Here is a 24,995-nt window from a genome sequence, read left to right on the forward strand (position 1 = left end):
CTTAGGGTTTAGGGTTAATAGGTTTTAAGGTTTGAATCATTTGTAGGAAGGACTATGGACTAAGCGTCTTTGTACTAAATATTACACAAAGTGTTTCATTTGCTTGTTTAATTATGTTGGTTTGACAAAGCCAACATACTGTTACTCTTCAAATTTTGGGCTAGTTTGAGATTAAGCAGGCATGGGAGAGATGGTCTCCTTCAGTAATTTAGGTGCCATGGATTCGTTTTTATGACTCTCTAATGGCTCGGTGGGGGATCTCTCTGATCTGTGGAATGTGGTGTTATGTTCATTTGATGGCTTCGTTCATCGATAATCCTACATGATCCTTCTTAGGTTTTTAAAACAGTAAAAGGCGCTGAATGAAATAACTTTTGTACTAAAGGCTTTAAATTTGAAAAAGGCCCGAAATTGATCATTGTTGTGTTTAAAAGATAAATGGTTCTTTTGAAGTTTATAAGACATGACTACCACTGTGTATGCATTGCTACCTATTTGCCTGATTTATTCAGCTTACCTTTCTTTTTCGTGCTGTCTCAAAGAAAAGATTAATATCATTTGAATTTATTTTCATTATTAATTGATTTGTAAAATGACATAGCTGTGTTAGCTGTCTAGCAAAAGGCACAGAAAGAGGTAATCACCTTGCTTTCCCAGCTAATCCAGGTGCTTTGACTAAATGATTAAATCCAGACAATAGAAGGAAGATCTGCACTCTTGAAATGTCTTACAAAAAATATTGGTTCTTTATTGTCTAAAAGCAATTGAATTCCCCTGCTGCTACATTTAGACAATAAAGAACAAATATTTTTGTTAGACATTTCCTGAGTGCAGATTTTCCTTCTCTTGTATAGCAAGAAGATACACAAAATAATAATAATAATAATAATAATAAAAACACAAACACAAACTTTACTCACAATCAAGTTGTTCACCCTAATTTTTACAGTGTAATCTTAATCCAATCTTTTCTTCAAGAATCTTTACAAAGCTCTTTTCCATACAGGAACAGTTTATAGTCAGCTCCTACTCACTATAAACTGTTATTCTATGGAATAAAGTTATGCAAACTATGTCTTTTTATGTTCTAAGAAAAATAATACCATATGAAAAACAAAAGGGTAGGTAAATGACAGAATTTTGCAATTTTAGGTGAACTACTCCTTTTACTGGTGGCTCCCTTTTTTGAGCTAACAAGAACATGCATTTGGGGGAAGGGGCTTAATGTATATAATTTGATTCCGTATTTTATGTTCATTTATTTTATGAATGGAGTCAATACAAATTGTTAGAAAATGGTTAGAAAAGCTTGAATTTATTGTTAATTATTTTCAAATTCTATTATCATTCAATATGATGTGTCCTTGCCACAACCTTAAACCACAATAGAGTCAAAGCCATAAGTCTTACCAAGTTATAGTTTAAATCTGAAGGTTATAACATTCCTCCTTTGAGCTTTCTAAAATAGTCAAGTGAATTTTCTAAAAGGTAACTTTAAAAGCTAGCCAGATAACTACATACATTCATTTCATTCACAATATTGCCACATATTGGTATGCTGAAATTTGCTCCGTTGATGTTTTCACATTCACAATTGTAAAAGACATTGCAAATCACGTACTGTACATGACTTATTTTCAATAAAAAATGGCTAATTTTATTATGTAATCCCTGCAACAGTTTAATGACAATTAGAAAGTGGTACATAATGGATTGCAGCAGAACAGCAACAAGATTATCAATTATTGGGTTTATCAATTCTTTGTCGGTCGGTCGGTCGGTCGGTCTGTCTGCCTGTCTGTCTGTCTGTCTGTCTGTCTGTCTGTATAACCTTCAAACTGTCTTATCTTCAAACTTAAAAGGAATATTTTACCCAAAAATGAAAATTCTCTAATTTACCACCCCATGCCATCCCAGGTGTTCATTACTACTTTTGCTGAACACAAAGATTTTTCGAAGAATATTCCTGCTCTGTAGGTCCGTACAATGCAAGTGAATGGGTATGAAAATTTTGAAGCTACAAAAGCACATTAAGGAAGCATACAAGTAATCCATATGACTTCAGCGGTTACATCCATATCTTCAGAAGAAATATGAGTGTGGGTAAGAAACAGATCAATATTTAAGTCCTTTTTTTTTTGTTTACTATAAATCTCCACTTTCACTTTCACATCCTTCTTTTGTTTTTGTTGATTTGCATTTTTTGTGCATATCGCCATCTACTGGGCAGGGAGGAGAATTTATATTAAAAAAGGACTTAAATATACTGATCTGTGTCTCATCCACACCTGTCATATCGCTTACGAAGACAAAGATTTAACAATCTGGAGACTTATGGATTACTTTAAAGGTGCTGTAAGCGATTCAAAAAATGTCCTACTCCCTGAAAGATATTATTGAAATAAGTGTCTTGAGATATCTCGCCAATCTCTGTGACAGCTCTAGACACAGTAAACAGCAAACAAAAATGTGTCCACGGGCCGTGGTCTCTGACGCTTTCTGCCTGTCAGTCATTTTGCGCATTCCCATAGTGTTGTAGTTGAAGCAGATCATAGAAGTTTAATGCCTTTTTCAGATTTATAATGTTTGTCTATTGAGGGCGTTATTGTACTACTGTTGTATTGGACAGCCATGGAAATACACAATGCTGCTCTACTGCTCTGTTTCGGTCTCAACGTTATCTTTGGAGGGCGGGGTTTTGGAAAGAGGGGGTGTGGCTAATTCATCAGTCACGTGAAAATTCCAGAACACAAAAATTGTTTATAACACATTTGATGCTTCCTTTATGTGCTTTATGGAGCTTCAAAATGTTTGTACCCATTCACTTGCATTGTGCAGACCTGCAGAGCTTAAATATTCTTTTAAAAATCTTCTTGACAAACTTTACCTAGTATATAGTTTCTTAATGGTGCTTTTCTTATTACTGATCTCTCTGCACTGTCATGTCCATTAAAATAGCTCATTTACACGTGCACCAGAAAGCTGATTAATGCAAGAAGGCTGCTGAAGACACAAAAGCGATGGCTGCACTGTGTAATTCGTCAGATACATATGCCGCAACAGTGGGCTTTCCACTCTATGTCAGACTTCGGGGTTCCCCAATGCACTTGAGCACATACGCACATGCACATTCTTCAAAAACCCATAAACGTCACTTAGGTGTTAACATAAAACACATAAAAGCTGTGTTCTCTGACAGAAAACGTGTGTGAAAAAGCACTTTGTCTTAACAGCCTTTAATCTCTTAAACAGCTGCATTTGTGTTAACATGACATTTCAGAACCCCGCTTTCTGCAAAACCACGGAATAAGCCGTTTTCATAAATGCATGTAAACATGGTCAAAATCTTGACAGAATCAAAGATACAGATGGAATTAAAGACATAGAAGCCTCAGTGAAGTCAAATGAAGAACACACTAATAAGGAAATATGCTTCTGACCACAGGTAAAGAGCTGTAGTTCCAACCACACAACTGTATGATCTGGTTTGCAAATATTCGTTGGAACTACGGTTTTGGGAAACACCAAATCGTTCAACTATATTGACTTTGTCAACTTGCGACCATAGTTGGCTAACAATGCTTTTGGGACCCCTGGATGATACAGAGCATTAAAACATAACAGGGGTCCCGGAGCCAAGAGCTCCATCCTTACCACATAGATCAGACTCACTATAAAAGATCGTACTGATCAAGAGTAGAGCTTGAGCCATACACTAAATTTTGCGATGGCCATTTGTAACACAAACGTACATTTACGTAAGGTATAATATGCAGTCAGCCTTCGCACTGCATCAAGGTCCTGATCAGCTTGCCAATATTAATTCTGTGAAAATGAACTTCTGACATTATCCAATTTATTGCATGGCCACTTACCAAATAAATAAATAAATGGGCATGGAATATTGATTTGAGTAATCTAATATTTAATTAGATTACTTGTAGAAATTGCAGAGTGATATGAGAGAACAGGAACACAGAAATAGGAAAGATTTCCTGCAATACCTGGATGACCAATATCAGTTTTGAGTCTGGATGTGCAGTCATCATTCAGAAATATTTGACCACTGAATGCTTTGACCAATCAGAACAGAGAATTCCAGAAAGCCATGTAATACAATATATTAGACTTAATCTGAGGTTTAATCTATATGTAAACTTTGTATAACCTAAAAATGGTTGGACAGAATAACTCTTCAAATTTACCGGCCAAGTAAACTTGTTTAATTATGAAAGTGATGGTTGGACTTCTTCATGAGGCTTTTTTCCCCCCTGAATTATAGGACATATATAGGGGTCTAGATGAGTTGACAGACCCTACAACACCTCCATGATGTTACAAAGCATCAAAACATCTCAAGGTCTCCAGATCCAAGATCATTTTCATCATCAAAGGAGGTATTCACAGTAGATCTTGAACCATAGGCTAGATCTTAAAGATGTAACGAGGGTCATAATCACAAGGTTCAATACAAGTTGAGATCAACTAACAATATTTGTGTTATTGTGTTAATTTTTTTAATTAGTATATATTTATATATTTATTATTATTTTCTGTTGTTATCAACATTATACCAAAAATGCTGTCTGGTGCAGTTGAGGTTCTGGATTTTCTGCATGAAACGATTTTGAAATGTTATTCTGCTCTGAGCCTGGAGCTTTTATTATATTCAGATATGTGAGTTTGAGAAACTGCATTCATAAATATTTTCTCTGTAACAGGACAGCCATACAGCTGATGATAACAGACCAAACGCCTCTGCATCACATGATATTGCAAAATTTAAAGTCAAAGTGATCTGGCAAGAATCACTTTCAGAGAAAAAAAAGAAATTATCATTGGAGAAAGCCCTTCAGGCCTGGTGTAACAGTCATTTGTCCAAAGATGTTAGAAAACAATGCAGTGTCATCAGCCTTGAACTCATGGCTGACTCCAACTATGCAGAGGTGCAGATTAGCCCATCAGAAGGTAACACATTTTATGAAAATTTAGTATAGTACCTTTCTGAAATCTGATGGATGGTAGAATCTAAATGGTTTTACTTCATTTTACGATATTTTGTACAGAGATTTAGAACACAGACTATAACATATTTTTCTTTTTTTCTGTAGCTCTGAATGTTTTAAAAAACATCAAAAAAGTACCTTTGAAGTTTAAATCTGAATATCCATTTAAGGAAGTGATTGTGCTGGATGAAACACATTCTCTGCCTGAAGCACAAAACTTAAAATCCATGCTGGACAAGAAAGAAGTTCCCTTTTCAAAGGTATCATGTTTAATTTGTCTAGCATTATGGCAAAGGACATTACAGTTTTTTATTCTCGATTACTGAGAGGTTCGTGTTATATGATAAATTATGTTTTAAGAACCATGCAAAGCCTGTACAAAATTGTCTGGCCTCCTACAAATATACTAGTGACAGTTGCTGGGTTTAAATCCAACTATACAGGTGCATCTCAATAAATTAGAATGTCATGGAAAAGTTCATTTATTTCAGTAATTCAACTCAAATTGTGAAACTCGTGTATTAAATAAATTCAATGCATACAGACTGAAGTAGTTTAAGTCTTTGGTTCTTTTAATTGTGATGATTTTGGCTCACATTTAACAAAAACCCACCAATTCACTATCTCAAAAAATTAGAATACATCATAAGACCAATAAAAAAACATTTTTAGTGAATTGTTGGCCTTCTGGAAAGTATGTTCATTTACTGTATATGTACTCAATACTTGGTAGGGGCTCCTTTTGCTTTAATTACTGCCTTAATTCGGCGTGGCATGGAGGTGATCAGTTTGTGGCACTGCTGAGGTGGTATGGAAGCCCAGGTTTCTTTGACAGTGGCCTTCAGCTCATCTGCATTTTTTGGTCTCTTGTTTCTCATTTTCCTCTTGACAATACCCCATAGATTCTCTATGGGGTTCAGGTCTGGTGAGTTTGCTGGCCAGTCAAGCACACCAACACCATGGCCATTTAACCAACTTTTGGTGCTTTTGGCAGTGTGGGCAGGTGCCAAATCCTGCTGGAAAATGAAATCAGCATCTTTAAAAAGCTGGTCAGCAGAAGGAAGCATGAAGTGCTCCAAAATTTCTTGGTAAACGGGTGCAGTGACTTTGGTTTTCAAAAAACACAATGGACCAACACCAGCAGATGACATTGCACCCCAAATCATCACAGACTGTGGAAAATTAACACTGGACTTCAAGCAACTTGGGCTATGAGCTTCTCCACCCTTCCTCCAGACTCTAGGACCTTGGTTTCCAAATGAAATACAAAACTTGCTCTCATCTGAAAAGAAGACTTTGGACCACTGGGCAACAGTCCAGTTCTTCTTCTCCTTAGCCCAGGTAAGACGCCTCTGACGTTGTCTGTGGTTCAGGAGTGGCTTAACAAGAGGAATACGACAACTGTAGCCAAATTCCTTGACATGTCTGTGTGTGGTGGCTCTTGATGCCTTGACCCCAGCCTCAGTCCATTCCTTGTGAAGTTCACCCAAATTCTTGAATCGATTTTGCTTGACAATCATAAGGCTGCGGTTCTCTTGGTTGGTTGTGCATCTTTTTCTTCCGCACTTTTTCCTTCCACTCAACTTTCTGTTAACATGCTTGGATACAGCACTCTGTGAACAGCCAGCTTCTTTGGCAATGAATGTTTGTGGCTTACCCTCCTTGTGAAGGGTGTCAATGATTGTCTTCTGGACAACTGTCAGATCAGCAGTCTTCCCCATGATTGTGTAGCCTAGTGAACCAAACTGAGAGACCATTTTGAAGGCTCAGGAAACCTTTGCAGGTGTTTTGAGTTGATTAGCTGATTGGCATGTCACCATATTCTAATTTTTTGAGATAGTGAATTGGTGGGTTTTTGTTAAATGTGAGCCAAAATCATCACAATTAAAAGAACCAAAGACTTAAACTACTTCAGTCTGTGTGCATTGAATTTATTTAATACACGAGTTTCACAATTTGAGTTGAATTACTGAAATAAATGAACTTTTCCACGACATTCTAATTTATTGAGATGCACCTGTATTTATGTGAAATTTGAATTTGTGCTTAAGAAAACTTGAATGGAATTTCTTGATATGTGCATAAACTCTCAAAATTAGCATAAAATTTGTAGGTGATGGCATGAGTTTCGTTAAGGTGACGTGTTTTGGACATTTGGACACATAGGTGTGCAATAGCCTGACATTACTGGTCCAATGAAAGGTCCAGCCATGGCTCATAATATTTCAAACAAAGCACTGGACACTCAGACATGTTAAACCCACAGCTACTCGCAGTGCTGTGTAGTAAAATATGACATGTAATCTCTGGATTATGTAGTTAGATTAAAAAATCAAGTATTTGAATAATTGTATTGGATAATATTACATTTTAAATCTGCGTAACCTGATTACTGTTACTGGTAACACTTTGTAAGAATTTACATTAATAAATAATTTACAAACATTATAAAACACCTAACAGATTATGAGTTTATGTATATTCAAATATATTCAGAGCTGAATATTAAATTCATATTTTCTCATAGAAATATGAGATAATGTGCTTGTTAATGTTTACTAGTGAATTTAACTTACATTAGCTAATGATCTGTTAAGCATTTTGTAATGTAAATTCAAATACTTACAAATTAATAATTACTTACAAATTATTAAACTTTCATTACTATATACACTTGTGGCCAAAAGTTTGGAATAATGTTCAGATTTTGATCTTATGAAATTGGTACTTTTATTCACCAAAGTGGCATTCAGCTGATCACAATGTATAGTCAGGGCATTAATAACTTGAAAATTACTATTACAATTTGAAAAAAATGTTCAGAACTTAATGTTAAACTTCTTCAAAGAGTTCTCGTCAAAAAATCCTCCATGTGCAGCAATGACAGCTTTGCAGATCCTTGACATTCTAACTGTCAGTTTGTCCAGATACTCAGGTGACATTTCACCTCACTCTTCCTGTAGCACTTGCCATAGATGTGGCTGTCTTGTCGGGCACTTCTCACGCACCTTGCAGCTGATCCCACAAAAGCTCAATGGGGTTAAGATTCATAACACTCTTTTCCAATTATCTGTTGTCTGTCTGTGTTTCTTTGCCCACTCTAACCTTTTCTTTTAGTTTTTCTGTTTCAAAAGTGGCTTTTTCTTTGCAATTCTTCCCATAAGGACTGCACCCCTGAGTCTTCTCTTTACTGTTGTACATGAAACTGGTGTTGTGCTGGTAGAATTCAATGAAGCTGTCAGCTGAGGACATGTGAGGTGTCTATTTCTCAAACTAGAGACTCTGATGTACTTATCCTCTTGTTTAGTTGTACGTCTGGCTTCCGCATCTCTTTCTGTTCTTGTTAGAGTCAGTTGTCCTTTGTCTTTGAAGACTGTAGTGTACACCTTTGTATGAAATCTTCAGTTTTTTGGCAATTTCAAGCATTGTATAGCCTTCATTCCTCAAAACAATGATTGACTGACGAGTTTCTAGAGAAATCTGTTTCTTTTTTGCCATTTTTGACCTAATATTGACCTAAAGACATGCCAGACTATTGCATAATGTGGCAACTCAAAAACAAACACAACGTTAAGCTTCATTTAACGAACCAAATAACTTTCAACTGTGTTTTATATAATGGCAAATTATTTTCAAGTACCAAATTAGCAATTTAGCATGATTACTCAAGGATAAGGTGTTGGAGTGATGGCTGCTGGAAATGGGGCCTGTCTAGATTTGATCAAAAATGACTTTTTTCAAATAGTGATGGTGCTGTTTTTTTACATCAGTAATGTCCTGACTATACTTTGTGATCGGTTGAATGCCATTTTGGTGAATTAAATTACCAATTTCCTTCCAAAACAGCAAAATCTGTACATTATTTCAAACTTTTGGCTGCCAGTGTAGCTTTGCAATTTTTAACATCTGTAAACAATTTTAACAAGTGTTACATAATGATAAACAGATAATTTGTCTTACAGATATATTTAAACTTTTTCATAAAGGCTTTATAAATGAATATTTTTACATTTGTTTTCAGAAATTATTAGTATATTTCACCACTTCACACTCTAATCATGTTTACAAATTATTCATTAATGTCCAGCTAATTAGTAACCAGCATCTGTAAAGGCCACACATTTGCTGTTTGTTTGTTAATGTACTGTATGTAAGCATGCTTTTACTATTTACACATCTTTACAACTCACTTTTTAATTATTTTTTCATATTTGTGCTAGTACAATAGTACAATAGACACGTTTCGCAGGCTTTGTTGGCCGCGGTTCTCTGATTGGTGAAGCTTTCTCTGCTGGACCATGGGTAATGTAGTTGTTTACCAGGAATTCCACTATCAAATACAATTTTTAAACAAAGAAGTAGAAATAACAGACTGATGGCTTCAACAGAAGCATATACCATTGATGAACAACTTCGGAGCTCATGGTAGGTCTGTCTTTAAAGGTTAATCATTGTTGAAAATCAATTAGTCAATAGAAAAAAATTTATGGGATTTTTACTTCTGGAACCAGACTGCGCTCTTACGAAATTTATATTTTGGTAACTCCTACAAGAGTAAAACACTTGTTATTTGCTTTTACACTAGAAGTGTGAATCTTCACTAGCCTCACGATTAGATTAGATTACGATTCAAAGTGTAACGATTCGATTATAAAACGATTCTCGATGCAGCAAGATGCATCTTGTCCTTCAATTTCTTTCTTTTTTCAGTTTCTTCAAAATTTATTTTTTACTCTATTTTTTTCCCTTTGAGCTTTTTATTTAACAGCTGTTTTAAAAAATTAGAACGAGTCACATTATATAAACTGGCCTTTTACATTCAGTATGAGCTGTAAGCAAAACATGGAACATCCACAAGATAAATGGCTCTATAGTTTAAAAGAGTATTTCAGTTTTTCTGTTTCTTTCTTTTGAACCTTATAAAAAATCTCTTGAAAGCACAAGAAAAAAAATATTGGTTCTCCATCAAAACACACTGAATACTATTACTTCAACTGATTATATATATATATATATATATATATATATATATATATATATATATATATATATATATATATATATATATATGTATATGTATTGTTTAAGCATTGTAAATAATTTAATAGTATTTAATTATTATTTAAAATTAATCTATGCCATGCTATTCACTTTAATTTTGAACCACAACTGGAAGTTGCTGGTCCAGGATGAGAGATATATCTGCTTCTATGAGAGTGCAGCAGTTATTTCAGCTGTCGCAAAAGCTACGATGGATTTCAAACCTTTATCATTAGGTGTGCGCACTGTCCTGACAAGCGAGTGACCGGCAATGACCAGCATTAAAGCAAAAGCCAATGAAATGGAGAGCGCGCAAGAGTAGAGAAAGGCATAAAAAAAAAAGAATTAAATGAAAACATCAACATCTCCCGAACCGCTGCCTCATCATTATTTTCTTCTGTGTTTTCCCCCGTTGTGTGCAAATCAGTGCAATAATGGGTGTGAGCTTGTCTTTCATGTTGTTTGTTGGCTTCTTACCTCGAATAAACTCTCCCGTTGCTATGTGCGTGGGTTTGTGAAAGATTTTCGGGATCGTAGTTTCATTCGGGCACAAATGGTCATGTGTTTGATATAGCTGGTCTGCAAGTATTCGTGTTTGTGCACTTGACTTTAGTGTATGCACTTAACTCGTGTCTTTGTTTCTATATCTGTCTTTGGCGCACGCCACTGCAGTGTTGCCAACTACTTTCAATGAAAAGTAGCTAAAGCCTGCTAAAAAAGTCGCTAAAAGTCGCTAGATGACGTCATGCGTTAATTAGCATATTCATGATGTCATCACGTCGTATTTGCATTCTGCAATTTCCAAGCTGCTGCTCTGCACTGCTAAAATCCTGATTTTATAACACAAGTTAAAGACAACGGCTGTGCTGTGATTTTGGCTAAATTTACATGTAAAATGATCACTCAGAGAGAAAGTTAGAAGCGACAGAATGTCTTATTTTTTCTCTCACACAGCGCACAGCCTCCGTCTGTTTAACGGTGAGTGATAAGCAAGAAAAATAATGGTCAAATTAAATTGTTCAAATTAAAACAAAGGAGGAGCAAACCATACAGATTATTGATTGGTCCTTGGCAACTCTGTTTGCACATGTGCAGCTCATTCATGTCTGTGTCAGCTGCCGTGTGGTCAACTGAATGTACTGCTCCTCTGTCTGCCACTCACTGAATAGAGTAGATGCAGAGAGAGGTGTGCCTGCAGCAGGAAAGCAAGATCTCGTGCTCGCACGCCAGTACTGGCGACTCTACTACGGAAAGTAGCTAAGATTTGTCCAAAATGTTGCTAGATTTTTCGCTAGGTGCTTTTTAGAAAAAAGTCGCTAAAGGGTTCTGAAAAGTCGCAAAATCTAGCAATAAAGTCGCTAAGTTGGCAACACTGCACCACTGCTCTGCCGTGATTTAAACTGAACTCAGAATCGATTCTGATTATTTTGAGAATAGATTCAGAATCGTTTGAGTATGAATCGCGATGCATCGCTGAAACGATTTTTCCCCCACCCCTATTTTACACAAGGTAGATATGGTTACTAATTAGCTGAACATTCATAAATAATTTGTAAACATGACTAGTGTGCAAAGTGGTCTCTCCTCAAAGTATGGAGATTTATTTATTTATTTTTTGTAAATATCGGTTTAAACATTTTTCTTCACTTTAGACTATTGAAAAACAAATGTTATCATGCATAATGATATTTTAATGTCTTAAAAAATGATACCTTTCATTTTATAAGGAACTTAACACCCCTCCTGCAATACATGTGGTCCACACTTTGGGAACCACTGTCCTAGATAACTGTTTAGGAGACATTACTTTGAAGCGCTTGAGTCAATAACATCAGTGAGCATCGTACTATTGTTCCTAAATTTTGATCCATGTAATGTTTCAGTTCCTAATGAAGTAATGAGCCAACTGATGAGAGTCTCTGTTCCCTATCTGTCACTCACTCGATGTTGTGTCGATGTAGTGACACTAGGGGTCACTCTTGGGAGCCCTAAACACCTCTGATCTTTGAAAAAAGGCCAATGGGAATTGGCGAGTGGAATTTGCATGCCACTCCCCCGGACATACGGGTATAAAAGGAGCTGGTATGCAACCACTCATTCAGATTTCTCTTCAGAGCCGAGTGGTTCTATTCATTGAAGCTGAATTCATCCGTGAGTTCATTCACCTCATCTGCTGGATTTTATGCTGCATTTCAGCGACTTCTCCCCCTCTGCACCCGTGGAGTGCAGAGAACGCCCCTGGGCGCTTCGGCAGAATAACAAAAAGAGAATATTCTAAAAAGAGTATATTTTCATTCTAAAAGCGGCACACAAGGAACGTCTTTTTAAAGATGCCTTCCCGTTTGTGTGTTATTCCTGGTTGCGGACGTTATCTCTCCGCTTCTGACGGCCATGATCGCTGTCTTACATGTCTGGGCGCTGCCCACGCGGAGACATCGTTCGTGGATGGGTCTTGTCCTCATTGCGAGAAAATGACCATGGCAACGTTGCGGTCGCGGCTTTCATTCGTAAGAAAGCAAGCCACCCCAGCGGCTCCCCGCCTCGGTCCTTCTACCTACGGGTATGAGGCCATGCCGGTTAGCACTGGGGGCGATTTGGGGACCATCTGGGAGCACCTCTACCGGGTAAACCCCCACAGACCTCCCATTCCCCAGCACGCTCGCTTGCCCCGGTCGGGCTCTCGGATGAGACCGCCGGCTCGTCTCACGGCAAGTTCGACCTCTCATTCGGAGCCCGGGAAGACGATGAGTTATCGAGCGCAGCATCGGAGAGGGGGCTCTTCCACTCTGACGTGGACGCCTTGGCTGGGCTCCCTCCTTCAGGTGTGGTCGCCCAGTCTCTGGCCGACGCGGAGATGACGGACATGCTTTCCCGGGCAGCTGCGAGCGTCGGAACCCTGAACCCTCGCAGCTCGATGATTGGTTCCTGGGCCCAGAGCGCTTCTCAAGGCCATGCCCTGCCCCGGTCACTTTCTTCCCGGAAGTGCATGAGGAGCTGACAAGATCGTGGGGGTCACCTTTTACTGCCCATTCCCGATCTTTCAGCTCCCCCGCTCTCACTACCCTCGATGGTGGGCCGGCCAAGGGGTATTCGGTGATCCCCCAGGTGGATAAGGCACTCGCGGTACACTTGTGCCTGCAGAGCGCCGCCTCCTGGCGTGGGCGCCCGAAGCTCCTGTCCAGGGTCTGTAGGTTTACGTCGTCCCTGACGGCTAAGGCCTACGGTGCCGCTGGACAAGCCACCTCCGCCCCGCACGCCATGACTCTCCTGCAAGTTCACCAAGCCATATGAGACCGCTTCAGCGCTGGCTTCAGACTCGAGTCCCGAGATGGGCATGGTGCCGCGGGACACATCGCGTGGTCGTCACGCCGATCTGTCACTGCCTCTTCAGCCTTTGGAACGACCTAGCATTTCTACGGGCAGGGGTTCCCCTAGAGCAGGTCTCCAGGCGCGTCGTGGTTATGACAGATGCCTCCAAGACAGGCTGGGGCGCCGTATGCAACGGGCACACAGCCGCCGGCTCCTGGACTGGCCCGCGGCTGCGTTGGCACATCAACTGCCTCGAGTTGTTGGCAGTACTGCTTGCCCTGTGGAGGTTCCGGCCGTTGATCCAGGGCAAGCACGTGTTGGTCCGGACGGACAACATGGCGATGGTAGCGTACATCAACCGTCAAGGCGGTCTACGCTCCTGTTGCATGTCACAACTTGCCCGCCGTCTCCTTCTCTGGAGTCAGCAGCGCCTCAAGTCGCTACAAGCCACTCGCATCCCAGGCGACCTCAACACTGCAGCGGACACGTTATCACGACAGGTTACACTCAGGGGAGAGTGAAGACTCCACCTCCAGGTGGTCCAGCTGATCTGGAGTCAATTCGGTCGAGCACAGGTAGACCTGTTTGCTTCCTGGGAATCCTCACACTGCTCGCTTTGGTACGCCCTGACCGAGGCACCCCTCGGTATAGATGCGCTGGCACACAGCTGGCCCCCTGGACTACGTAAATACACGTTTCCCCCAGTGAGCATACTTGCACAGACCCTGTGCAAGGTCAGGGAGGAGGAGGAGCAGGTCGTCCTAGTAGCACCCTACTGGCCCACCCAGACGTGGTTCTCGGACCTCACGCTCCTCGCGACAGAGCAGCTCTTTGTCTGCTTTGGTGGACAGTGGAAAGGAAGCGCTGTCTCCAAACAGGATCGCCCACTGGGTCATTGACACCATTGTGATGGCATATCACACTCAGGACGTGCCGCCCCCAGTGGCGCTATGAGCCCACTCTACTAGGAGTGTAGCGGCCTCCTGGGCCCTGACCAGTGGCGCCTCTTTGGCAGACATCTGCAGAACAACGGGCTGGGCGACACCCAACACATTTGCGAGGTTCTATAATCTCCGGGTTGAGCCTGTTTCGTCCCGTGTGTTGTCAGGTCTGAAAGGTAAGTTCCTGGACAGCTGGCCGGGTGTACCACTTGCATATAGCGCCTTTCCCCTCCCATGAGGAAAAAGACTTGCGCCTTTGACTCCCAGTCTTGTTCACAAGTTGTGATCCCTGGATGACTTTCCTCCTTAGCCCTGTGGCAGACGAGTTTGCGGAGAAACTCGCTGCTGGCCCAGTACATGTGCTAACTAAGCCCTGTACTGGGGTAGGTGCTCCACATACACTGGTTCCCCATAGGTAACCCCATGTGATATATCTTCCGCTAAATCGTTTCCCTGTCGGTAAATGCATCTTCCTTGGACAGAGGCCCCTCAGCCCCCGGTCACCATGCTTGTAGAAACTCCTCCCCCCTCGGGTAGGACCTACCAGGCGACTTCGCCACATGACATACTTCCGACAAGACTCGGTAAGACCATATGACATATTTCCACTCAAAATACCCCCCCCCTTCTCTGAGCAGGGTGTGGTCTCTGTGGTGTCTCCCCCCCCCCCCCCCCAATGTAGACATTTATGGCCCCCAGTTGGTTAACAAATTCCACTTTTTTTTGGGGAAAAAAAGCAGAAAAGAGGCCACAGCTGGGCTAGCCTGTCCCTATTTGTTGGGCAGTTGACTTGTTCCCGAAGGACCGTTTGCCGCTCATAAGAGCGTTGGGGGAGGCTACAAGACGGCCTGGTGCACTGGCTACGAGGCACACAGAGGTCTGCCTGTCTCACACCCCTAGTCCACGTAACACAGTTCAGTAGTCGTGGCGTTTTGTATAGGGACCCCTAGTGTCACTACATCGACATAATGTCGAGTGAGTGACAGATAGGGAATGACCTGGTTACTTTCGTAACCTCCATTCCCTGATGGAGGGAACAAGACGTTGTGTCCCTCTTGCCACAATGCTGAACTACCCGCTGAAATGTCTGGGACCTTGTCTCGGCTCCTCAGCACAAAACCTGAATGAGTGATTGCATACCAGCTCCTTTTATACCCGTATGTCCGGGGGAGTGGCATGCAAATTCCACTCGCCAATTCCCATTGGCCTTTTTTCAAAGATCAGAGGTGTTTAGGGCTCCCAAGAGTGACCCCTAGTGTCACTACATTGACACAACGTCTCGTTCCCTCCATCAGGGAACGGAGGTCACTAAAGTAACCAGGACGTTTTATTTAGTATCACCATAGCCTTATCACACTTAAGCTTAGTATGCTTAGCAAGTGTAAACTTTGGACCCTGCTTGTGGCATTTCTGTTCAACCTCTCAGTAGAGTAGTAAGAAACAAATAAAATAAAATGTCCTGCATCAGTATTTTGGTATTGTCATTTCATTTTTATTCCACTGTAAATGCAAAGTCATCCTTAATGGTGTCATATTTGTAGGCAAACACGGATATGCTTCAGATCTCTGCAAAAGAAGAATCAAACAATAGCAAGGACATTTTAGTGAAGAGAGCCCCAAATAGTGCTGAGACCACACCCTTAGTTGCACTTACTGTCCCCCTCTATCAGTACTGGTATATGCATCATGCTTACAGAAAGGAGCTGGAAAAAATTGAGAAAGAACATGGAGTCACTTTTTCTGCAGAGGTATCAGTCACATTCAGACCTACCCATAGCGCAAGCTCTGATTCTATGTCTAAAGCACCTGAGAACTTTCAGAAACTTTTACAGGAGTGTTTTGGAAATTTTAGCTATGCTACTTTTCACCACACTCACATGGATTCTGATATTGTGAAGGAGATTCAGCGAAACATCCAATCAGAAGAGCAAAGGATGATGTTGTCCATATCTGCCAGTAATTGTCTGTTCTTAGGACCAAAGAAAATCACTGACATGATAAACAGAAAATTTGGTTTGGTAGAAGGTGCAGAGGCTGCAAGACTGGAAAGCCAATTCAAGGACAAATCAAGTAAAATGCAAATAGGTGACAGTGTTTTTCAACAAAATTGGACTTCCCTGGTGATGGACACTAAGGACCTTCCAACTCAACTTGAGATGGACAAGGTTCATTGGGATCTTATTAAAATTTCCTATGATGGACAATTAGCACAGCTTGAGAAAAAATATGGGGTGTCATTTCACCCTGAAAAACATCAGAACAATTTAACCATTAAGGTGAGAGCTCAATCCAAAATAGGCCAATGTACAAATCTTGAAAGCCATGCGCTCAGAGCCTTAATGCAACTCTACCAGAAGCTTGCTACAGCAACTTTCACCTGTGAACTTAAAATCCCTAAAGATGCAAATATTGTTGCACCAATAGTAGAGAAACTTCAGAGCCAGCATTATTGTGTTATTGCAGTAGATGTGTATGGTTCCTGGAGGCTTGTTGGACTTCCAGAGCACCTTGGCCCTGCCATTGCTGAGATTGAGAAGACACTTCAGAAGAACGTGTTTGCTGAAAAGATGAAGAAATTGATTGGTTACTCAAGTGATATCCCTCACACAAGTGGAATCAAATGGGACAACACACCTTCTCTTGGACAAGAAGCAGTGGGTGGACAAGATTGGAAGGTGGGAATTCATTTTAGAGTGAAAGATGATAGTGATACTGGTTTTAATGGAGAGTCAGGAGAAAGAGTAAAGGAAAACTCTACAACAGACAGTAAAGGTGCACATGGCGAAGAGGAACAGTGCCCTATTTGCATGGAAATTTTCACCAATGAGAAACAACTGAAGTGCGGACATAAGTTTTGCTCTGAATGTATAAAGAGGGCAGTGGAGGCTATGGGTTCAATCTGTCCTGTGTGTAAGGAAGTCTTTGGGAAGATGGAGGGGAATCAGCCGGATGGAACAATGTATGTTAAAAAGCACAGAGAAAGTCTCCCTGGATATCCAAACTCCGGCATTATTGAAATCAATTACGAAATGCCAGGTGGTACCCAGACGGTATGTGAAAATAAATGTATTTTTAAAATTAACTTTTTGTTGCATTATTTAGAAATACATTGGGATAGATCAGACCTTATCATTAAGTTGACTTTACTGTATATGAATTATATTTCTGAACTATTCTCTTAAACTTCTCCGACATTAGAAATCCCCTAGGGATTAGTAGTTTCCATATTTTAGAACGTGCAGCCTCTTCTTATTTTTGAAAACTTTCACCCCTTTACCCTATCTCACCTAAACATGGTAATAGCCAGAGGCATGACATTGTTAATATCCAAGAACAAGTAGTCAAACAGGAACATTTCTTAATCTTAACAAATAACCTTAACTTTCATCCATTGCAAATATTTTGTCACTCTAGTAAGCGTTCTGTTGGAGGTGCTTTTAAAGAGTATTTTTGTTAAATTTAGGTATTTTTTTCTTATAATTTCATTGAGGGTTAAGATTAAACTTCACTTGACTTATTTTTTAGAGTAAGCATCCAAACCCTGGACAGTTTTATAATGGGACATATCGCACTGCTTATCTGCCTGACAACACTGAGGGAAATCACGTGCTCAAACTCCTGCAGAGGGCTTTTGATCAGAAACTGATTTTTACTGTTGGAACGTCAACAACCTCTGGTGCAAAGAATACTGTCACCTGGAATGATATACATCATAAGACCAGTCGTTATGGTGGACCTGAACGGTAATAAATAATTAAATGTCCTCTTGTATCTTTTTTCACTAAAATAGTACTGTTCTCGTGCCTGAGCCAGTTTTTAGCTGGGGGATCTGTAAGCCCACATTTCCATTTGAATTGAGAACTGATTTTGTTACAACATATTTGCCTCACAAATAAACATACCACTTGTTTTGTTTCAAGTTGTACAGGTTTTGAGAACACATTCTAACATCCAAAGTAATTTAATTCAGCGTCATTATGCCATCATGAGCTGCTTTTAAAGCAATAGATAGACGTTATTTAAATATGTAATTCATAAAATTCATTGCAATCAATATGTGATATTTGTAAACGACAGTTTTATTTTAGAAGGGCTGAAGTCGCAGTGTATGTGTTTCAGTGTAGACAGCTCAGTTGTTTATAATGGGAGCGATGTTGAGTACTTGGCATGCCCCAACTCATTTACTCCCTGATAGCTCATTTCCTTTTTTTCTACAGTATGTTTAATATTTGTATATTTATCTTTAATAGAACATTTGTACATTATCACTTCATTGTGCTATTATTTTCTGTCCACAGCTATGGTTACCCAGATCCCAACTACCTGAAAAGAGTGAGAGATGAGTTAAAAGCCAAAGGCATTGAATGAAGACATATGCTATGAAGTGTGGAGAAAAAAAAATACTTGTAGATGAAGTACATATACAGACCGACTGTACATTATCACTGATATTACATACATACTGTACATAATTGGGTCAGACAGTCATCATCACAAAATAAATACCAACAGGTGAAGAGATTTGTTTTGTGATAATGACTGGCTAACAAGAAATACAGCCATGCAGAAAATCAGTTTACTTACTGGGACAACAGTTTAGTGGTTATTTAAAAAAAAAAAGAACAAACAACAAATCAGAATCAAGTATTCCAGAGAGCTGTGTTATAAATGCATACATATATAATTAAATGTGTCGCTTTTAATGAATAAGGCTGATTTTAGGTATATTTTCAGGCTATTCATCATGTTTAATTGTAGCACCTTTTACAGATTTAGATTTTCCTTGGGCAAATATTTCCAGTAACGAAGAGTAAGCTGAACATATACAAGACATTTATTTTCTAGTCGTTAAAGTAGAAACATGCTTAAATAAATATGGAATTAATGAGGGACTTGATCGAGTGGATTGGGTATGATTGAAACATGTATCCATTAAATAGAATGAACACAAACCCTTAATGTAATATTTTCATGCATTACTTCAACTCTAAGCTCTTATAAAATTTACCTGATGTCCTTCAAATACCAGTAAAAACAAACATCTTTGAATAAATCTGAAAGATATAAACAAAATATGGGTACATTAAATATTGTTTTCCCTAATGTATGCAAATTGGGATGGGCTATGCAACATTGTGTCTAAACATAGATTTACCCTGTACTGAGCCCTGTGCAGTAAGACAAAAAGTAGGACATTTTATTTAAAAAATAATTCAGAAGTTTAAACATAAATCAGTCTTTTACAATAATTTCCAAAAATGAACGCTATGTATTTGTTTTACACATTATGTTGTTTGTCATTCTTTCAGTACAGTAAAACAATTAATACAAATCTGAAGCTAGTGTTGATTCTGTTTGTATATGTTTTGCTTTTCTTTGTTTAATAGATGAATCAATAAAAAAGTTAATCATAAAAAAAGAAAAATCTGAAGCTATAACTTTGCATTTTTTCTGACACTGTGAAATGTGTAATTCAAAGGCTGCATTTATACTGTCACAAAAATCTGATTTTTTAATTGCATCTGACAGATCAGATATTGTTTTACGTGCGTATACATAAAAAAGTGCAACAGATCAGCTTTTTTTCACTTCTGAAATGAGCCACATATGTGATTCTAAATCAGATACATATCTGTACATCTGACGTACTGCAAGTCTAAACACATGTATCCGATTCTCATATTATTTCTGATAATTATTATTTCCTGTAACAGAATTTTTGTGTATATCTGGATGTCTAAGTTTGTGTTGAGGTACGAGATATTAAGCAGTTGTGAAATAGCAAGCGTTTGTCGGCGAGGCCACAAACATATATATTTAAATACATTTGCATAAATCAATATACAAACTGGTGAAAGCATAATAAGACCATAATAACAAAGTAGAGGCAGATTTTGTGAGCACATCTTTTAACATAATGTGTAGGATATTGAGATGAGATTAATATCATCAGAGCTTGCATTTGAAAAATAAAAATAAGTTCTCCAAATTCATGATCTTTTTTTAAAATTTTTTATTACATTTCACAGTTTTTTTTTTTTTTATATAAATATATATATATATATATATATATATATATATATATATATATATATATATATATATATATATTATGTAAATTCACCTCATAGGCATTTTTTGGGTTACGAATTTCAGGGTTTATTTATTTTCCCAAGTGGTGGATTTCAGGTCGTGAAATTCAGGTAAATATTCAGATTGCTAAATTCAGGTTGTGAAATTAAGGTTGCGAAATTTGAGGATGACATCTGTGAATGCAAGGAAGAAATAAGAAATGAGTATGGATGTAATCCACCTCTCTCTTGGACAATTGCAAAGCGATAAAAACAGCTCAAAATTATTTTAAACAATGACTGGTAACTTTTTATAAATTTTAAAAATGTGTTATGAAGAAAAGATAAACTTAAATACACTTTAGAATGACCCTACAGTAAATCAGTCAAATCAAAGTAATAAATGCATAAACATTCCTCTTAGAAAGCAGATCTTTGCAGATAGTTTAGTTTGGTTATTGTGCACATGTTAACATTTTGCATCTTTATGTTGGCTGTGTTGGAATTTCATCCCCAGATAATTCTTGACAAAATGTGACAAGCCCAATGCTTTAACAAGTGCTGTTTCTTCCTTCCAAAAGTGAGTTAAGCCATAATATCTCTGGTTAAATGCAGTAAATTCATTATTTGCTGCTTTTTTATGCTGTTGTTGTTTTATTTGTCGTCACTTTTAGTTATTTGTCATGCCTTGATTATCTTTTGCTCAGTATTATTTTTGGTAGTCACCATCATTGTGGTTTGTATGTTAAATTATTAGCTACACGTGTGTGTAGGAAATTAGCGACTTTGTGGCAGGGTATATTTACAACTGCCAGCATTCATCACCAAAAATATGTAGGATTTCATATGTAACTTAGTTTAGGAATCTTGGCTGCGTTTGACCACCATTATATGAAGGATAAATGACAAATGATCAAATTAGAAATCTGAATAAAAATTCTCCACCATTAAAGGGAATTATGATTAATTGAGGGAATATTGAAAGAATTAAGATGTACGTCTGATCACTCGGCAACGCTGAGTTGATATGACGCATCTGTTAACTCTTTAGAGTAATACTATTCTCATGGCCATTGAAAATATTATCACAAATAGGTTAAATACTGTTCGAGCACAGAGCATAGAATCAATTGATGAGATTATCAAAGTACTGTATACCACAGTCAAATGATCTTTGAATACAAACAAGACTTTATTGCTAATCTACAACATAAAAACTAAACTAACACACATAGACAAACATAAAAACAGGCTGGTGAATGAGCTGTAACAGAAAGTGAATGGAAATGACCTGTAACAGAGAAAAATTGAACTTTATGGGGTCAATAGGCCAAGTCCTGAGAACCATCAATACTTCATTTATTATACCTCAATTTGCAGCCGGGTTACCCAAAGTATTTAAATAAAACACCAGCACTTTCTAGCAAAAGTTTGGAGGTGTACTTGCGTTTCATTGTGTTGCATTTCTTTGGTTCTTTGGCTCTTTGGCTGGGTCCGTATAAAGTTCTGGTTGTTCTCCGTGTATGTTTTTGGATGCCAGATGTTTTGGTGCTGGAATGAACAGGCAGGGCTTTGAAGCAAGGCCTCCCGCAAGGGAGACTTGTGACTCCCCATCACGTGTGTGAGTCGTAGAGCAGAGAAGAGAACTCTTTCCTGAACTCTACATTGTGTGGAACCTGGGCAGAGGGGCACTGAAGTAAAGCCAGCCGAAGAAGGGCTAAGAGAAGAGCAAGAGAGAAGAGTTCGTCCTGAGGTTGGCCGCACCCCAAAGGTGTCTTGAGCCATTCACTAGTGTCTTTACGATGTCACATGATCACCTTATTCCCTCCTTTTTCAAAGTTGATTTACAATCCTTTGTGAAAAGGCCTCTTAATATTCCCGCTCGAAAAAGTAAGTTTTAATCATACATTTTATAGCTTAAATAAAACAAATTATAACAACAAAATGAATTCACCCATTGCTCTCCTCATATAAAGGCAAACTCTTACATACCAGACACGATACATTTTCAACATGGATAATACAAGATACAAATTCATAATCACCAATTTATGAGTTATAAAGTCACTACACATATTTTAAAGTTTACATCAGGCTATAATCATTTGTGTAAGATACATTTTTACTATCAGTAATAGACTGTGCGTTGTGCAGTGTAGAATGATGATACAATGGATTCTTTGGATAGTGTTATAGTTCATAATAAAAACCTAAGAAAAGAAAAACTCAATGAAAAGCGATGAAAAGAGTTTTGGTCCGGCTAAAGAGATTTTCCAAAGGGATCCTTATAAAGACAGTTTTCAAGCTCTCTCTTGTCTTGTACAGAGTTTCTTAGCATGTGACTGTCATGCTTCCACAGAAAATGTCTCATGCTCCCTTATTAGTCTATTTTCTACACTGGCGGCTAAAAGTTTGGAATAATGTACAGATTTTGTTCTTATGGAAAGAAATTGTTACTTTTATTCACCAAAGTGGCCTTCAACTGATCACAATGTATAGTCAGGACATTAATAACGTGAAAAATTACTATTACAATTTGAAAAACATTTTCAGAACTTCTTAAACTACTTCAAAGAGTTCTCATCAAAAAATCCTCCACGTGCAGCAATGACAGCTTTGCAGATCCTTGGCATTCTAGCTGTCAGTTTGTCCAGATACTCAAGTGACATTTCACCCCACTCTTCCTGTAGCACTTGCCATAGATGTGGCTGTCTTGTCGGGCACTTCTCACGCACCTTACAGTCTAGCTGATCCCACAAAAGCTTAATGGGTTTAAGATCCAAAACACTCTTTTCCAATTATCTGTTGTCCAATGTCTGTGTTTCTTTGCACACTCTAACCTTTTCTTTTTGTTTTTCTGTTTCAAAAGTGGCTTTTTCTTTGCAATTCTTCCCATAAGGCCTGCACCCCTGAGTCTTCTCTTTACTGTTGTACATGAAACTGGTGTTGTGCTGGTAGAATTCAGTGAAGCTGTCAGCTGAGGACATGTGAGACGTCTATTTCTCAAACTAGAGACACTGATGTACTTATCCTCTTGTTTAGTTGTATGTCTGGCCTTCCACATCTCTTTCTGTCCTTGTTAGAGCCAGTTGTGCTTTGTCTTTGAAGACTGTAGTGTACACCTTTGTATATGAAATTTTTACAATTTCAAACATTGTATAGCCTTCATTCCTCAAAACAACGATTGACTGACAAGTTTCTAGAGAAAGCTGTTTCTTTTTTGCCATTTTTGACCTAATATTGACCTTAAGACATGCCAGTCTATTGCATACTGTGGCAGCTCAAAAACAAATACAATGTTAAGCTTCGTTTAATGAACCAAATAGCTTTCAACTGTGTTTGATATAATGGCAAGTATTTTCTAGTACCAGTTTAGCAATTTAGCATGATTACTCAAGGATAAGGTGTTGGAGTGATGGCTGCTGGAAATGGGGCCTGTCTAGATTTGATAAAAAATGACTTTTTTCAAATAGTGTTGGTGCTGTTTTTTTACATCAGTAATGTCCTGACTATATTTTGTGATCAGTTGAATGCCACTTTGGTGAATTGAAGTACCAATTTCCTTCGAAACAGCAAAATCTGTACATTATTCCAAACTTTTGGCCACCAGTGTAAGTGTAGCAAATTGGTTACATCGAAGGACAAAGACTGGTTCTGAGTGGGGTTTTTGGGGAAGGTTGTTCCTTCAGCTGAGCATTAAAATCTTTCTTTTGTTCTGGATGACAGTTGACACTCAACAGAGCAGCTTTTGTGGACTCTTTTCAGGCATCTTTAACTCATTTACGCCCGTTTTGATAGACTTTTGGGCGTCAGCAGGGACAAGTCTTTAATTTATGACGTTGAGGAATTTCGGGGGCCTCTCTCTATAATTTATCTTACTCTTCCTCTGTTTCCAAGCTCCTCAGATCTTACACATATCAGAAACAAGGAGCTCTAAAATACTTGTGCTGCAGTGCTCAGTTGGCATATGGTCCCCTCCAAGGAGCTCTAAAATACTGAAAGGCAAAGTTTCACTGATAGCGCTGGTAAGAGAGTGGGTGGGCAGGAGTTGGGCTGTGACCAAAAGAGTAGGATAAAAACCCAACTTTTCCACCAGTGCACCGTATATGGATGACAAAATATGATCTTGCGTCTGTTGCAATAGTAAGAACATAATTATGTACCTCCTTGTGGGCCCCACTCTGTATGTTGGGGCCCTAGGTGGCCGCCTATATGGCCTATAGGATGGGCCGTCCGATCCTGAACCAATCAGGTGTTCCAGGTCTTGAGCCAGCATCTCAAGTGACATCAGAGATTTCTGAGGCAGAATAATATATCCCTTCAAACATGCTTACATTTTTTCACAAAGTGCTTTTTTTTGCCTTCCCAAGCACTCAATAGCATCAAATACAAAACATAATGAGTCAAATACATATTTTACATTATATTTATATTCATTTGAATTCTAAAGTGATATGATAAGTGTGGGTGAGAAGAAGATTGATACTTAAATCATTTTCTACTATAAATCTACGCTTTCAGAGTGTGGAAGTGGCTTTTACTCTCACATTCAGCCACGTACTGGATGGGGCTGGTCAAATGTGAAGATTTTTAGTAAAAAAAAAAAAAAATACTTTTATTATTATTGA

The 24,995-nt window shown here is 38.7% G+C and overlaps 1 protein-coding gene across 10 annotated transcripts in view; it reads left to right on the forward strand.

The window, feature by feature from the left end:
- Positions 1-18,930, forward strand: part of dtx3lb.2 (deltex E3 ubiquitin ligase 3L b, tandem duplicate 2) — a 35,259-nt gene extending 16,329 nt beyond the window's left edge. For 9 of the 10 annotated variants that reach the window (XM_051676565.1, XM_051676567.1, XM_051676570.1 and 6 more), the window contains 6 exons: positions 4,283-4,397; positions 4,722-4,968; positions 5,112-5,266; positions 15,838-17,346; positions 17,822-18,039; positions 18,595-18,930. In XM_051676565.1, the coding sequence (XP_051532525.1) occupies positions 4,923-4,968; positions 5,112-5,266; positions 15,838-17,346; positions 17,822-18,039; positions 18,595-18,664 (1,998 nt within the window). In that variant the 5' untranslated portion in view covers positions 4,283-4,397; positions 4,722-4,922 and the 3' untranslated portion in view covers positions 18,665-18,930. The remainder of the gene's footprint in view (positions 1-4,282; positions 4,398-4,721; positions 4,969-5,111; positions 5,267-15,837; positions 17,347-17,821; positions 18,040-18,594) is intronic. The other variant, XM_051676575.1, reaches the window with a different exon arrangement.
- Positions 18,931-24,995: the final 6,065 nt, after the last annotated feature.

Source organism: Myxocyprinus asiaticus, chromosome 37, assembly GCF_019703515.2.
Source record: "Myxocyprinus asiaticus isolate MX2 ecotype Aquarium Trade chromosome 37, UBuf_Myxa_2, whole genome shotgun sequence".
NCBI classification, from domain to species: domain Eukaryota; kingdom Metazoa; phylum Chordata; class Actinopteri; order Cypriniformes; family Catostomidae; genus Myxocyprinus; species Myxocyprinus asiaticus.